The sequence below is a fragment of the Neovison vison genome, chromosome X (genome assembly GCF_020171115.1).
Source record: "Neovison vison isolate M4711 chromosome X, ASM_NN_V1, whole genome shotgun sequence".
Classification (NCBI taxonomy): Eukaryota; Metazoa; Chordata; class Mammalia; order Carnivora; family Mustelidae; genus Neogale; species Neogale vison.
Genome location: NC_058105.1, coordinates 13,662,342 through 13,677,669, shown reverse-complemented (window position 1 = coordinate 13,677,669; position 15,328 = coordinate 13,662,342). Strand labels below are relative to the sequence as shown.

General features: G+C 40.7%; 1 protein-coding gene across 1 annotated transcript; it reads left to right on the top strand.

Moving 5' to 3' along the window:
* Window positions 1-1,858: 1,858 nt before the first annotated feature.
* Window positions 1,859-2,164, top strand: LOC122896484 (histone H2A-like). The gene has a single exon (XM_044234680.1). The coding sequence runs from the start codon at window positions 1,859-1,861 to the stop codon at window positions 2,162-2,164; it is 306 nt and encodes a 101-aa protein (XP_044090615.1).
* The last annotated feature ends 13,164 nt before the right edge of the window (window positions 2,165-15,328 follow it).

The following is a 15,328-nucleotide window of genomic DNA, read 5'->3' as shown; positions in this document are numbered from 1 at the left end:
TAGCTGTGAATTTGGCAGGAAATTTCTGAAGAGTTATTTTGGTTCTACAGAGAGCGTGCCCAATGTCTAATAAGCAGATCTCTTGTGTGGTACTGCATTTTTAATCTATACAAAAAAAGGACCCTGGAGGCTCGTACCTTGGCAAAAGTCTTTTTTTGCTAACAAATAATATGATCAGCAGCATTGCTTTTACTAAGAGTGATAATGTGGTGAAGCCTGTTGAATTTTTGAAACCATAGTAACAATATAGGAGAAACCCAATGAGAAATTATATTTTAAATATGGTTTACTTTTCTGATTAGAAAAGAAATGTATATTCATAATCATTCATTTGGAAGATACAGCAAAATATAGATGGGGTAGAAAACCCTCATAATCCTATCACCTGAAGCTAAGTACTTTAATATACCGGGATAAGTTGTTCTCATTATTTTTTGTTCTGTGCGCATGCGTGCGCATTTGTGTGTGTGTGTGTGTGTGTGTGTGTGTGTGTGTGTGTGTTGAATGAAGCCAGGAGTAAACGCTTCAGGCCAAGGATGGAAAATAAATGTTCTCTCATGAGCTCTTCTACTTATTGGAGACGGTGGACTAAAGACGATTCTTAGACAAGGATAGTATGATGGATTACTAACGTCTGCCTATTTCTTTCATTCTTTCATCCTTTGTTTCTTTTTTCATATCTTTGTATTATAAAAAATTCAAACATAAAAGCAGCAAAATGATATGATGAAACACCATGTACTCATCGCCTAGCTTCAACAAGTACCAACATTCTGCCACTCCGGCTTCGTCTGTATCTGCCCCCACCACTTCCCTGCTGGGTTCTTACCCTCATACACTTCTCTATCTTTAAAGATTTTATTTATTTATTTGAGAGCGAGCGAGCAGGGAAGTGGGGGCCAAGGGAGAGGGAGCAGGGTGCCTGACACAGGGCTCAATCCCATCACTCTGAGATCATGACCTGAGCCAAAGGCAGACCCTTAAATCGACTGAGCCACCTGGGCACCCCCATACACTTCTTTTGGGAGTAAAAATGGCATATGTCAAAATGTACACATTTCAAAGCACAATCTTGAAAAATGGATCTATCCATGCAATGCACACCTATATCCACAAAGTTTCTTTCATATCAGCCCTGCCCCTCCTCCACCTTGGAGGCAACCAGAATTCTGACTCTTCTAGAACTCTATAGACACATACATATATAACATACATCTTGTGTCTGGCTCCTTTACTCAGCACAGGACCTGGGAGACACACCTTTGCTACCATGTACATCAGCAGTTCCTTTGTTTACTGTTGAATTTATGAATATACCATGGTTTTTCTTTTTTCTATTGATGAACACCTGAGCTATTTCCAGTGTTGGCTATTCTGAACATTCTGGTGCATAGTGTGTGTGGGGGCAATATTTTTACATTTCTTGAAGACCCAGGAGAAAATAGCTGCATCACACAGTACATGCGTTTAGTTTTATAAGAAACTGCCAGACTTTTCCCAGTGGTGGCGGTAACCTTCCCCCACACTGCTAACCATGTATGAGAGAGTTCTAGTTGTTCTACCTCAGCCATGTTAGGTGTTACCAGCCATGCTGGTGTGTATATTGGTGTCACATTCTGGTCTAGTCATTAGGATGACCCCTGAGTTCCCAGCACACACATTTTTAGGCTAAGGCCTGATCAGGGCCCAGAGGACACCAATGACACAGCAAGGTCTATGATGTCACAAAGGCTGCTCCCTGACCAGCGAGGGGCTGCAGTGCGGGGACACAGTGGGCGTGAGTGAGCACTGGTGACTGGTGTGTTGAGAGGCTCAGGCCAGCTGGACAGTCAAGGTAGGCCGATCAGAGCACAACACCATGTCTGGGAAAAGAAGCAGTCAGACCTCCTACAGGCTAGGGAAGCAGACATCGTCCTGCTCCACAAAAACCAAGCTGCAGGTCCCCATGAGCCATGTAGAGCCCGTCCTGCAGGAGCACCAGCCTGTCCAGAACCTAAGCTTCTCCAGCCAGGTCTGCCTGTCAGCCATCCTAAAGTACGTGGCCACCAACATTCTGGAGCTGGTGGGCAACGAGGCCCAGCACAACTGCAGGGTCCAGAGGGCCGTGAACAACAACATGCAGAACAGCCGCCTCTTTGAGGATGACACCACTTCTCAGCTCTGAAACGTTCTAGTCCAGCAAGAACCACTGGTGCCTGGGTCCCAGGGCTTAGAAGGAGTCCACACCACCTCACCCAGTGCCGAAACCTTCCACAGAAGGAGCCCTGTGCTACTAACACCTGCACACACCAATAAAGAAGCGAATTCCATTGGCCTGTTTCTGGCTCTCAATTGTAGTCATACTGGGTGGAAGTTGTGCGGGAGTTACCCAGGAGAATACGTTCAGTGGAGAGTGGGAGGGATAGAGGATGTGGTCAGTGGGGGCCACTTCAGTCAGTGGTTTCGGAGGGGTGGTTTCCACTGGTACCAGTGTGGGGGGTGGCCCTGGTGGGAGTGCCTGGCTGAGGTAGTGGGGGTAAGAAGGCTTCCTCACCAGCGTGGGGGTAAGAAGGCTTCCCCATTGGCTCTGAGGAAGTAAGACCCTGGTGAGGGAAGAAATTTGGCGGGGACAGGGTGTGGGAGGGGCCTCCTAGGCTTGTTGAATTCCCGGAACAGTGGTGGTAGTGGGGGTGGAGCAGAAGATGAGGAGGTACATACAGAAGGCTTGGTTCACGCTAGGGAGTGCCAGCTGGTCAGAAGGTGACAGCAGTGGGGATGGGTGGGGGAGGGTGACATAACAATTGGCATGAACTTAACGGCACACAGGCTTTAACATGAAGATGGAAGAGTGATGAAGGACATGGTAAACAAGAATACAGAGAAATAATGAGCATGTTGGTTTCGTGTATTAATTACTTATAAGTTGTCTCATTCCAAAAAAAGGACTTGAAGCAGGGATTATTAGTACTGTGATTCTTCTGGTAGAAAAGATCCTTCCAACCTCTTGTGGACAAATAAATAGGCATATTACCTATAAGCTACTCTCTGGTCTAAGACATGCCAAATAAGCAGTTCTGAATGGTTATTAGGTATTAATGAATGGATTTGTTTATGTATTCCATTGTAAATACAATTATCTCATTCTCCTATGAAACACCAATGATGATCACACACTGGATAGAACATCAGAGTTAAATGTGGTTGAATACGTGTTTTAAAAGATGTACATATATTCTATATAAATTCTGTTCCAAGTGAGAAAAGAAAATAAAATTCTTAAATAATGAATTCTGGAACACTGAAAAAAATTAAATTAAAAAAAACACTTTAATGCATTTGTATGAACCTAAAATCAGACACCACATTCCACGTAAAACCCAGGGATTAATTTTTGTGCACAAAAACCATTCACCCTCCACCATGCCGTTACTTGGGTTTTCTCTTGTTCACTGGACAACACGAAGGCCGCTCTCTGAGGCCCCTCTCGCCTTTTCACAGAGGGCTGGTAAGAGGCTGGCCAGAAAACCTGAGCCACAGAGCTAGGCGGGCTGGGTTCCAAACAGCAGCTCACCACCTACTTACTAGCCATGTGATCTTGGGAATTCACTTATTCCCTCTGATTATCACCTTCCTCATCTGTAAAATGGGAAAAACAAGTTCTTCCATCTTTGGGTTTTCACAAGAATCAAGCAAATGTATGCCGCAAACCACAGTTCAGCGCAGAGTATCCTTAGTGAGTAGCTATATCTACCGTATTCCACATATACCAGATGTTTAGGCCTGGCTTTTTTTTTTAAAGGTTTTACTTATTTATTTGAGAGAGAGAGAAAAACAGCACAAGCGTGGGAAGCAGCCGGCAGAGGAAGAAGGAGAAGCAGGCTCCCCACTGAGCAGGGAGCCCAACGCCGGGGTTGATCCCAGGACCGAGGGGTCATGACCTGGGAGGAAGGCAGATGCTGAACCGACTGAGCCACCCAGGCGCCCCCAGGCCTGATTCTCACGTGATTGCTGGATGCTGGGGCCACTGAAAGCCGGCTAGACCTTGTAGAGAGACAAAAGGGTGCTCTGAGCATAAGAGGTCAGAGTTCAAATCGAGAACTAGACAGTCTACACACTGGGTTCCTCTCAGCTCCCCACTGCCTGGCGACCTATCCTGTCTCAGCTTTCCACCATCTGTCAAGGCAAAGGACCGACCCGGCATGGCCGCTGCCTGCTACACAGGAGCGCTCTGAGGATGAAAGTAATAGAACCGGTTGGGGGCTCTTTGGAATTCTTTTAGAATCTGCGGCTCTTTGGAACACGTGATTCTGTAAGTAAGTCCAAGAGATCCTTCTTGCTACATAATGCTCATTAAATATATTTACAGGGGCATCTGGGTGGCTCAGTGGGATAAGCCTCTGCCTTCAGCTCGGGTTGTGACCTCAGGGTCCTGGGATCGAGCCCCGCACTGGGCTCCCGGCTCAGCAGGAAGCCTGCTTCCCCCTCTCCCTCTGCCTGCCTCTCTGCCTACTTGTGATCTCTGTGTGTCAAATAAATAAATAAAATCTTTAAAAATATATATATATATATTTACATGTAACTCACTGTCTAATGTTCACCCACAATAATTGTGATTTGTGAGAGAGCCACAAAGCCCTCTTAGCCTTAGCCCAGTCCAGATCTTACTCTTCTATTTGCTGGAATGGACAAGCCGGCCTCCCCACAAAATGAACTATTTGTATTGTTTTTAATTTTTATGAAATATAATTCTTCAACCTTTACTCTTATTTTCTGTCAAAATGGTGGCTTACGTATTTTACCTTATTACATCACTAGGATAACTCCATTCAGCCCTATGTATTTTCTTCTCTTTTTTTAAGATTTTATTTCTTTACTTGAGAGAGAGAGAGAGAGAGAGAGAACATGTGTGCGCACACGAGCAGGGGGAAGGGGAGGGGGAGAAGCAGGCTTCCCACTGAGCAGGGAGTCTGACACGAGACTTGATCCCAGGACCCTGGGATCATGACTTGAACCCAAGGCAGATGCCTAACTGACTAAGCCAGCCAGGCACCCCTAATATAATTTCACTTTAATCAGAAACATGTCCGTAAGATTTCAAACTTTGAAATTTATTGAAACTTAACTCATGTCCCTACATATGGTCTATCTTGGTCTACATTCCATATATATGTAAAGAGAATATATATTTAGCAGTTTTTTGGTTTTAATTCTATAAATGCCAATTAGGTTAAGTGTTAACACTGTTCTTCAGATCTTTTATATACTTATTTTCTATCTAGTTTGATCAGTTATTCAGAAAAGATGTTTTGAAATTTCTGATTATGTTTGTGGGTTTTTCTTTTTCTCTCTTTAACATAGTCAAATTTGTTTCATTTCTCCTTTTTTGGCTGTGTTTTGGGAACACGCAGAATTGGCATTTTCCATCCTCCTGATGTATTGTTTATTATCATTAAGAAATGCCTTTCCTTCCCTCTAATAAAACTACTGGTCTTGAACTATGTTTTCTATAGTCACTCCAGATTTCTTACAGTATTGTTTATATGTTATTCTCCATCTTTTAGCTTTCAACTTCTTTGTGAATGTTCATTTACAACATGTTCATCCTTTGTAGAGAGCAATAGAGGTGTCTTGTCTTACCTGTTTTTTACATTTTCCCTCAGCTTTATTGAGATATTGACATATAACATATGTAAGTTTAAGGTTTAAGATATAAAAAAAAACACGATTTGATACATGTATGTATTACAAAATGATCATCACAATAAGAGAACACCTCCACCCCCTCATGCAATTAACATTTTTTTGTGGTGACAACATTTAAGATCTACTCTCTTAACTTAAAGTATTTAATACAGTATTGTTAATCACAGTCACCGTACTATATGTCAGCCCCCCAGAACTTATTCATATTTTAGCGGGGAGTCTGTACACTTTTACTAGTATCCCCTCATTTCTCCAATGCCCCAGCCTCTAGGAACTAGCATTCTACTCTCTATTTCTATGACTTCAGCTTAAGATTCCATATATAAATGAGAGCATACAGTATTTGTCTTTTTTTAAAGATTTTGTTTTTAAGTAATCTCTGCACCCAACGTGTGCTCGAACTCATGACCCCGAGATCAGAACTCATGACCCTGAGGTCAAGAATCACATACTCCATGGACTGAGCCAGATGCCCCCAGTATTTGTCTTTCTTTGTCTGACTTACACCACTTAGCATACTGCCCTCAAGGTAGATCTGCCCATGTTATTGTAAAAGGCAGCACTTCCTGCTCTTTGTTGGCTAAATAATATTTCATTGTGAGATATCTGTATATTTAGAGACATATATAAATATATATGTGTGTATATATGGTGTGTGTGTGTGTATACATTGTGTAGAGATAGATGATAGATAATGGATATATGTTTCTCACATTCTCTTTATCCATTCATCCAGCTATGGGCACTTAGGTTGTTTCGATGTCTGGGCTATTGTCAATAATGCTGCAATGAACATGGGGGGTGTTTTTATCCCCTTTGGATATATACACAGAAGTGGAATTGCTGGATCTCATGATAGTTCTATTTTTAATTTTTTAAGGAACCTCCATACTGTTTTCCATAGTGTCTACACCACCTTACATGTCCACCAACAGTGCATGAGGTTTCCCTTTTCTCCACAACCTTGCCAACAGTTGTTTTATGTTTTTTGATGATCGCCATTCTAACATGTGTGAGGTGAGATCTCACTGTGATTTTGACGTGCATTCTCCTAATAATTAGTGATGGAGAGCATCTTCTCATGTCCCTGTTGGCCCTCTATCTTCTTTGGAAAAATGCCTATTCAAGTCCTTTGCCCATTTTTTAAATCTGATTGCATTTTTGTTATTGAGTTCTATGAGTTCCTTACTTATTTTGGATATTAACCCCTTATCAGACAGATGGTTTGCAAATATTTCCCCCCATCCCACAGGTTGCCTTTTCACTTTGTTGATTGTTTCTTTTGTTGTACAGAAGCTTTTTAGTTTGATGTAGTCCCACTTGCTTATTTTTGCCTCTGTTGCCTGCACTTTTGTTGTTGTGTCCAAAAAATCTTTGCTAAGACCAATGTTTAGGGGCCTTTGAGCCTTCTTACAGTATTCTTTACTCAAGATCTAATATACCTCCTCTACCATGGGGCTATCCTTCTGACAACTCTACCCTAAGCACAGCGTGTTATGACATTTTCCACTCTGGCTGGTGGGAACACAAAATATTCTCAGCCCTATGGGACCTGTGGAAATTGTTCAGCCTGGTGCTTTTCAGTGATTCTATTTCCTGTGTCTGGCAGTTTCCTCTCATGCATGCACGGGAGTAATAAGCCAAAGACTCAAGGGAACACCTCTGCAGATCTCTGGAGTTTTCTGCCCGCAGTTTTCTCCTCTCTGGTGCTCTGCTCACATGATCACCAGTGGCACTGGCCTCCCTGCATTTTGATCTTTGACTTTTCAGTCCGGTTCCCCCTCCCTCTGCACAGTAGCTTGGAAGCACCTCCCGGCAACAGGGTGAGGGAATCAGAGGAGTCATGTCATTTCTTTCTCTCCTCTTTGGGGTAATAGTCCTGTGCTGCCTGCTGTCCAGTCTGAAAGCAATTGATTCATGTATTTTATCAAGTTTTCTAGTTGTGTAAGTCAGGGAAGTAAATCCAATCCTTTATATTCTACCATGGATAACTGTAGAAATCTGATAAATTTCATGGGTTCTTATTTCCCGCTGATATTTTAAAGCTTTTCTTTCATTTCTTTAAGCACCCGTAAACACATCCGTTTTATAGTTGATGACAGTTCCCATTGCTCAGATGTTTGTTGATTATTATTTTTCTTTTATTGCATAACAGATCACTATAAACTTAGTCACTTAAATCAACAACCAATTATTAAGTGCATAGTCTGTCAGAAATTCAGGCACGATTCTATGCTTGGGGTTTCCAGGCTAAAATCAAGGTTTGGGTTCAGGCTGCATTCTCATCTGCAGCCCAAAGTCTTCTTCCAAGTTGTCATCGTTGTGGCAGAATTTTTTAAAAATGTTGGCAGTTGTGACTTCGAGTCCATGGTTTCATCGTCAACTGCCAGCAGGCAGGTGCTCTCAGTCCCAATGTAGTCTGTACTCTTTCCCATTGGGGGTCTTGCCTAGACCACCCAAGACCATTGGTGGTCTGCTTTACCCTGAATATATAACTGTTTGGTACCCAGTTTAGAGTGGGGGGTAATCTAGTCAATCTTACTGCCCTGGGAAGACCCTGTGATTTCATCATTTGACCCAATCTTTAGCTTTTCTGCTCTTCTTGCGGGCAGACTAGGCTGCTCTGTTGCATGAGGGAGAGCATTGATGGGGTAATGAGAATTTTTTTTCAGTGCTCAAGTGGTCTGGTAATAAATAGAAATTCTTCCCAGAATCTGAAGTCCTTTTAAAACTGAATGTACAAGAAAAATGATTTCTGTGAAACTACAATTTCACTGTCATATATGCGATGGTATCTTATGTAAGCACATTTTCTTTCATAAGAGGACTTCAGAGACCAGTGATTCCTCCCACTTCCTGGGCACTCTAGGAAACTGGGCAAAGATTCCTGACCTTTTGGCGAAAACTTTTTTTTAATTTCTCCTGGATCTTTTAAATGGGACACAGAAACTACTCCCAGTTGCAGAAGCAAGGAATGTGACAGGCAGGGACTGGGTACTGGGTGCAGCAAGCTCTATCATATCGGAAAGCAGAAGTTACTTTGGCCCTGATTTTCCAGATTATGACTCTGAGGTCTTTTTTAGAAAGTGACTATTATTAGGAGCTCAAATAGATGGCCCTGGAATAATTTCTACTCTCTTAGTCCACAGGAATTTCAGACACCTTGTAGATGTTAATGTGCTTGGGTAAAAATCACCCTGAAAGTTTGATTACACCTGTACAGAAATTTAGGTCAGCACAAGAAAAAAACAACTATACAGAGATGCCATTTCTAACATCTCATGTGTTGGTAAAACCAGTCTTTAAATTTTTCTGCTAAAGTGGTATTAAAATGGATGGACTGAGGGGCGCCTGGGTGGCTCAGTGGATAAGCCTCTGTCTTCGGCTTAGGTTATAATCTCAGGGCCCTGAGATTGAGCCCTGCATCAGGCTCTCTGCTCAGCCTCTCTCTCTGCCTGTCTCTCCGCCTATTTGTGATCTCTCTCTAGCCTTTCTAGAGATTAGGAAGTGAGGCTCTTTTAGAAGGTCACTGCAATTGTCTAATATAATTTGCTTTGACACCTCAAAACTTCTTTTGAATTGCATATTTGCTTTTAATTTCGGTACCTATATTTGTTATCCTGCATATGTATCATTAAGTTATAGTTTTAAAAATGAAGCAAATTTTAAAATGTGAAAATTACCTTTCAAAAAATAATCATGTACCTCTAGAGACGGGTTGTGATTCAGTTTTGTGTGTCTCTGAATCATTCTCATTCAATTAACAAACCTGAATCAAATTTTTTTTTAGCTTGAAACTAGCTTGGAGATCATCTATACCTAATTTCTTTTTTTTTAAAGATTATTTTTATTTTTATTTTTAAGTAATCTCTATACCCAACGTGGGACTTGAACATACAAACCCAAGATCAAGAGTTGCATGCTCTACCAAGCGAGCCAGCCAGGTGCCTCACTAATTTATTTTATGGAGTACAGAGACTCATTAAAATTATATATAAAACCCGGGATCATACAGCAGAGCCTTACAGTCACTCTTTCTAGCGCTTTTGTGAGATAATGAAATGTACCATACACAGCCTGCAGAGGACACCATTGCGGCTGACCTATGATAACAAAATCCCGTACTCATTTGTGGGGCAACTATTTTCTTGCTGTGAAGTGAGAGGAAATCAGAGCCGTGACTACTTCTACTATCCCTTAGCTATAAATTTAGCTCAGATCTTTTTTTTTCTTTTAACAAAAGTCATTTGATAATTGCACAAAATCACAACCATTAGGGATGAGTCACTCTGCACACAGGCAAATTTGTATTGAGATTAATGTATGTTAATCAAGGATAATGGGCTGACCATGAGCAACAACAGCAGCTAATGTAAATACACGATCAAGTTATATGAGTAGTGGTACTTTTCCTAATAAGCCAGTGTGTAATGAGACAGACTGCCTCAACCCCTGTGTTACCATCATAGATCTGTCAATCCTTCAAACTCCCTATGGCCTATGTTTCCTAGGCTTTGACAGTACCCAGCAGAAACGAAAAACGATCTCGTAATTCTTTCACAAAAATCTTCTGGCATTTAGTGTCTTGTTAGGCACCTAAGCAGCAGATAAATCTCGGCTTCAGAAAACCTGACTGTTTGGCTGTGCCTCTAATGGAGGTGAAAAAGACCACTGATTTCTGACACCATCATGATTTCCTGCAAAATCTTGTGAATATATTATTGTCATTCTGCTGTAGATCCCTGTAGCTTTTTCTTTGTGGACTTTTAGACTGATAGTCTTCCCTGGGAATGCAATGGTTGTCTAATGATGACTCATTTGTCCATACAATTTCTGCTTTCCAGAATGTGTTTATTGCGCCCAATTCTACAAGTACTGCCATCCCCATTTCCTCCCCTATCTCTCAACTTCAAAGTGCAACATGGACTTCAAACCAACATGCAGTTCATTTGACTTCATCTTGAATACATGTGGCTCTCTTCAATCTACCTTCCAGACATTTTATGCACATAGAACAAGCATCCCCAGTGATGTATAATTTTGGTGTTACATTTATACAAACAATATAGGGCTATACATCTTACTCTTTTCAGTTCCCTTTCTTTTCACTCAACATTATGTTGTTGAAATATACACTAATCAATTTCAGTTTTTACTACCATATCATATTCCATCCTTTGCACATACCTTACTTCATGCATTTCTCTACTTGGAAACATTTAGATGACATCTAATGCTTCTCTGTTATTAACACTGCTGTGATGAACAAACTCCTACATGTGTTGTTTGTCTGTACAGTAATTTCTCTGGGTTCAATACTCAGGAGTGGAAGTCCTGGAGCCTGAGAAATTCACATTTCTGTTTTCACTAGGAACTTCTAAATGTCTTTTCATAATAGCTGCATCAGTTTGTACTTCTAACAAGCATAGCTGAGGATTCCTGATTAGGTATATCCTTTCTAGCACTGTGTGGTATCCATTTTTAAAAGTTTGAGTTGTGAGCATAAAGTAATATAATGTTGTGTCTCATCTTGTGTAATTCTAATTACTAATGAAATTGATCATCCCTTCATACATTTATTATTCATTCATGCTCACTTTCTGTGAACTACCTTTCCATGATCTTTACCTAGTTTTCTGTTCTGCAAAGTCTATTTGTCTTGCTGACCTGCACGAATTTCTTATATATCTAGACCAACTATTCTCAATGGAGACAGCATTCCTCCTCCCAAGTGGACATTTTGGAAATTTGTGGGGGCAAATTTAGTTGTCCCAGTAGTCAGAGGGTATTACTGGGCTTCAGTGAATGAGGGCCAGGAATGTTAGACATCTTACACACACACACACACACATTCTTTTATCCCTCCTAACTTTCAAATGTATTGTCAGATACTTGAGGAGATGACAAAGCTCTTTGTGTATGAAACATATTGGGTTCTGTGTTCAGATAATTTAAAGCACAAAATAGTCCTGAGTTTTGTTCAAGAATGCTACTCCCTTTTGTTCATATGATTACCTAGGTTTGCTTATCATTTTGGAAGGCAGGTAACCAACGCAACAGTGCTCAAGAATTTGTGACTGCAATAAAACATACCTGGCATACACACATAGCTGTCCCATTCCTAGTGATTCTATGTCTATATGCAACATCTCTCTACTTTCTGCGTCTTCTAAAGTATTTGGCCCTATCACTTACATTTTGAAACACATAACTATTATCCTTTTATTTCTTCTGCTATGACAATGAGGACATTGTAATAATTATTTTTAATTATGTATGTTGGTAGATAATATTATCTACTAGTTTGATTTCAGGGTAATATAAGGTGGTTACAAAACAATTTTTAAGAGAACATTAGATCTGATAGGATTGAGATCCCCTGTTCCAGATATTAATCTGCTTGTGTTTATGACATTGCAAAAGATTCTCCCCTATTATATCTCTCATCATTCTTTGTCCGTGGTGTCTTCTAATGAATTGAGCCTTGACTTTTGATGTGGTTAAGTGGAACTCCTCCTGTTACATTTTGGGCTTGCTGCAAGTTTCTTAAGGAATCCTCTTGAAACCCAATGATAAATGGATCTGCTATATTTTCTTCTAACGAAATTACAACTTCGCCTTCCATTGGGCCTTTTGTACATGGTGACAGGTACAGGTTTCATTTCATTTTCTCAATATGGTAAGTGAGTTTTTCCAGTACCACTTATTAAATAATTTGTCCTGGTTTGGTACAACTTTGTAATGTATTTTAAAATTTGGGATGCCTGGGTGACTCAGTTGGTTAAGCAGCTGCCTTCGGCTCAGGTCATGATCCCAGCATCCTGGGATCAAGTCCCACATCGGGCTCCTTGCTTGGCGGGGAGCCTGCTTCTCCCTCTGCCTCTGCCTGCCTCTCTGTCTGCCTGTGCTTGCTCTCTCTCCCTCTCTCTCTGACAAATAAATAAATAAAATCTTTAAAAATAAATAAATAAAATAAAATTTGGTAAGGCAAGACCCTTCTTTGGTCTTCTTCTTTAGAATTATCTTGGCTATTTGTGTACATTTACTTTTTCCTGTACACATTAGAGTCTGTATGCCCAATTACTCTCAAAATAAAGCTGGATTTTTATTATAACTGCATCAAAGCTGTAGATCATTTTGGATAGAAATCAGACAAAAAGATATTATATATTTATTCAGATAGACTTCAAGGTCCTTTGTAAACATTTAGATTTTCTTCATTAGATTTTGTACTTTTGTAATTAGATTTAGTTTCAGGTACTTTATAGTGGTGCCTACTATTATAAATTATATTATTTTTTATTGTATTTTCTAATTGTTTACTATCTAGATCTAGATATTTATGATCTAGAGAAATGTTATGGATTTTGGTGTCGACTTGTGCTAAGCAAACTTTTTGAACTCTTTGGTTAGTTCTTGTGGTTTGGGTATTCTCTTCTACTTTCAGTGTAAATTAGAGGCTAGACAGGGAAGTGTCAGCCACCTCCTACAATTTCTGGAAGGAGAATCAGAAATATTTTGGTGAATAGCTGTAATGACTACCATACTTGGTGATGAATATGACATAATATATATATCTTCAAGGTGCTCTAAGTTCGTTACTTACATCCACAGATAACTACAAAATAGGCAGAACAGAATAAATGCCAAAGAGATGAGATAAAGTACTATGGGACTTGAATGGAGGAAGAGATCTCTTTGGCCATGGTGCTCTAAGAGCACACCATTCCTTTCTATGAAGGCACTCCCTTTACTTCCAATTTGTGGGACCAAACTAATCTTTATGGAGATCATGCCCATTATCTAGATAGGAACTTCAGATACCTCACACTACAGATAAGCACAAAGATCTCCAGGTACACTGCGTAGAGAAGGTAAAGATAAATGTGAGATGAGGTTAGAAGATTCATCAGCCATTGGACTCAATCTATGACTTAGCTTAGAAGAGGGAATACATTTTTGGTTCATAGAGTCAAGTCAGTTCAACTGCTTTACTGTGATTATTCCAGAGTCTCCCATCTATTTCAAATTGGCTTCCAAATATGTGGACTCATATCTGAAATGTTTCCCATCAACACTGGCAAAGTGAAAGTGACTCTCACTGTAAACTTTTCAGGGACGGTAGTTGGACCTTAGACATCAGAACTGATTACACTTTGAAGCTTTCTATTTGTAGTACGGGTTCACTGAATTACTGCTCAGTTCCTATTAATCATGCTCTGAGAACTTCTCAGTGGATTGGAATTATGGCATGTTTTATTTATCCATTTACCAATGATGGGGCTATTAGGATGTCAATTCCAAGCCTCATTATATGTGTAGCTTCTTAGATGGTTTTGCTTTTGTATTTGTGGATTTCTCATTCTTTCATTAGTTTGTAACCCTTGATAATCCTTAGCTGAGCTCCCAGCCAACTTCTCTCCAGTTCTGACTGAGACCAGTTTACTTAGTCCAAATTAACCTGACCAGATTCGAGTGTACCTAGATTTCGGAGCTCATGGATTTCCAATCTCAGTCCCAGCGTTTGCCTCAATTATGTAAGGTCTAAGTGCCCCAGTCCACTTTTGATACCCTCAAATGCATACTCTTCTCAGTACTACTTGTGCATATGGTCCTCATAGAGAGATGTTCCAAAGAAGGCTTCCCAGGAATTTCTACAGCCATTGTATTTAGCTGTGGGAAAGCTTCTAGTTATTAGATCTTTATGTAATTTAGGGAAAGGGATGGGAGATTTAAAAGCTTAAAGGAGCATTCTGAGGACAGCTGGGAGAAATCGTAGCTACTTTGTGCAGGAACAGTTTTGTTGTTCTCAAATCCTATGAACTGTCTTTATACCATAGGTTAATCGTTACAAAAAAGTACTTATCACTAGTCTAGTTTCATTTTCTCTGCTCATTCTTAGGTGGTGACCTCCCTTCTTTTATTGAGAATATGGAAGCAGTCAGAAGAGAATTTACACATCCTTCTACCATCAAATCTACTAACCCAATTACATTGTACACACACTGCCTCGTCCTTTTTTCTTATCTAATAGCAACCTTTCCACCCTGGTCCTGGATCCCTGTGCAAGGATTACAATTAGCATTCCTCTCTACTACGTCAGCTATATGCGGACAAGAGTGATCTGTGACAGGCAGAAAAAACAGACATGCTATAAAATCTCCCCATTAAAAAAGAAACACTGCTTAGACCATACAACCACCCTCCACACTCCTCCACCCCTGTGTTAGTTATCTGTGGCTGTGTAACAAATTCCCCAAAACTTAACAGCTGGAAATGTCATAGATCATCTCACAGTTCACCTGGATCGGGAAGTTGGGAACAACTTAGTGGGTGGCGTAGCCCAGGCTCTCTCATGAGGCTGGGATCGAGCTGCCAGCCAGGGCTGCGGTCCCATCACCAACGGAGCTGAAGGATTCATTTCCAAGTTCACTCACCAAGTTGTTGCTAGGCCTTGGTTTCTCGTGGGCTATTGGACCTCAGTCCTTAGTTCCTCGCCACACCACTTGGTCCTTTCCAGAGTTGGAATGGCAGCTTGCTTCTCCCAGCACCAGTGCTCAGAGAGACAGAGACAGAGAAAGAGAAAAGCCAAGAAAGAAGCTACAGTCTTTATGTAAATTAATCTTCCAGAAGTGACATCCTATCA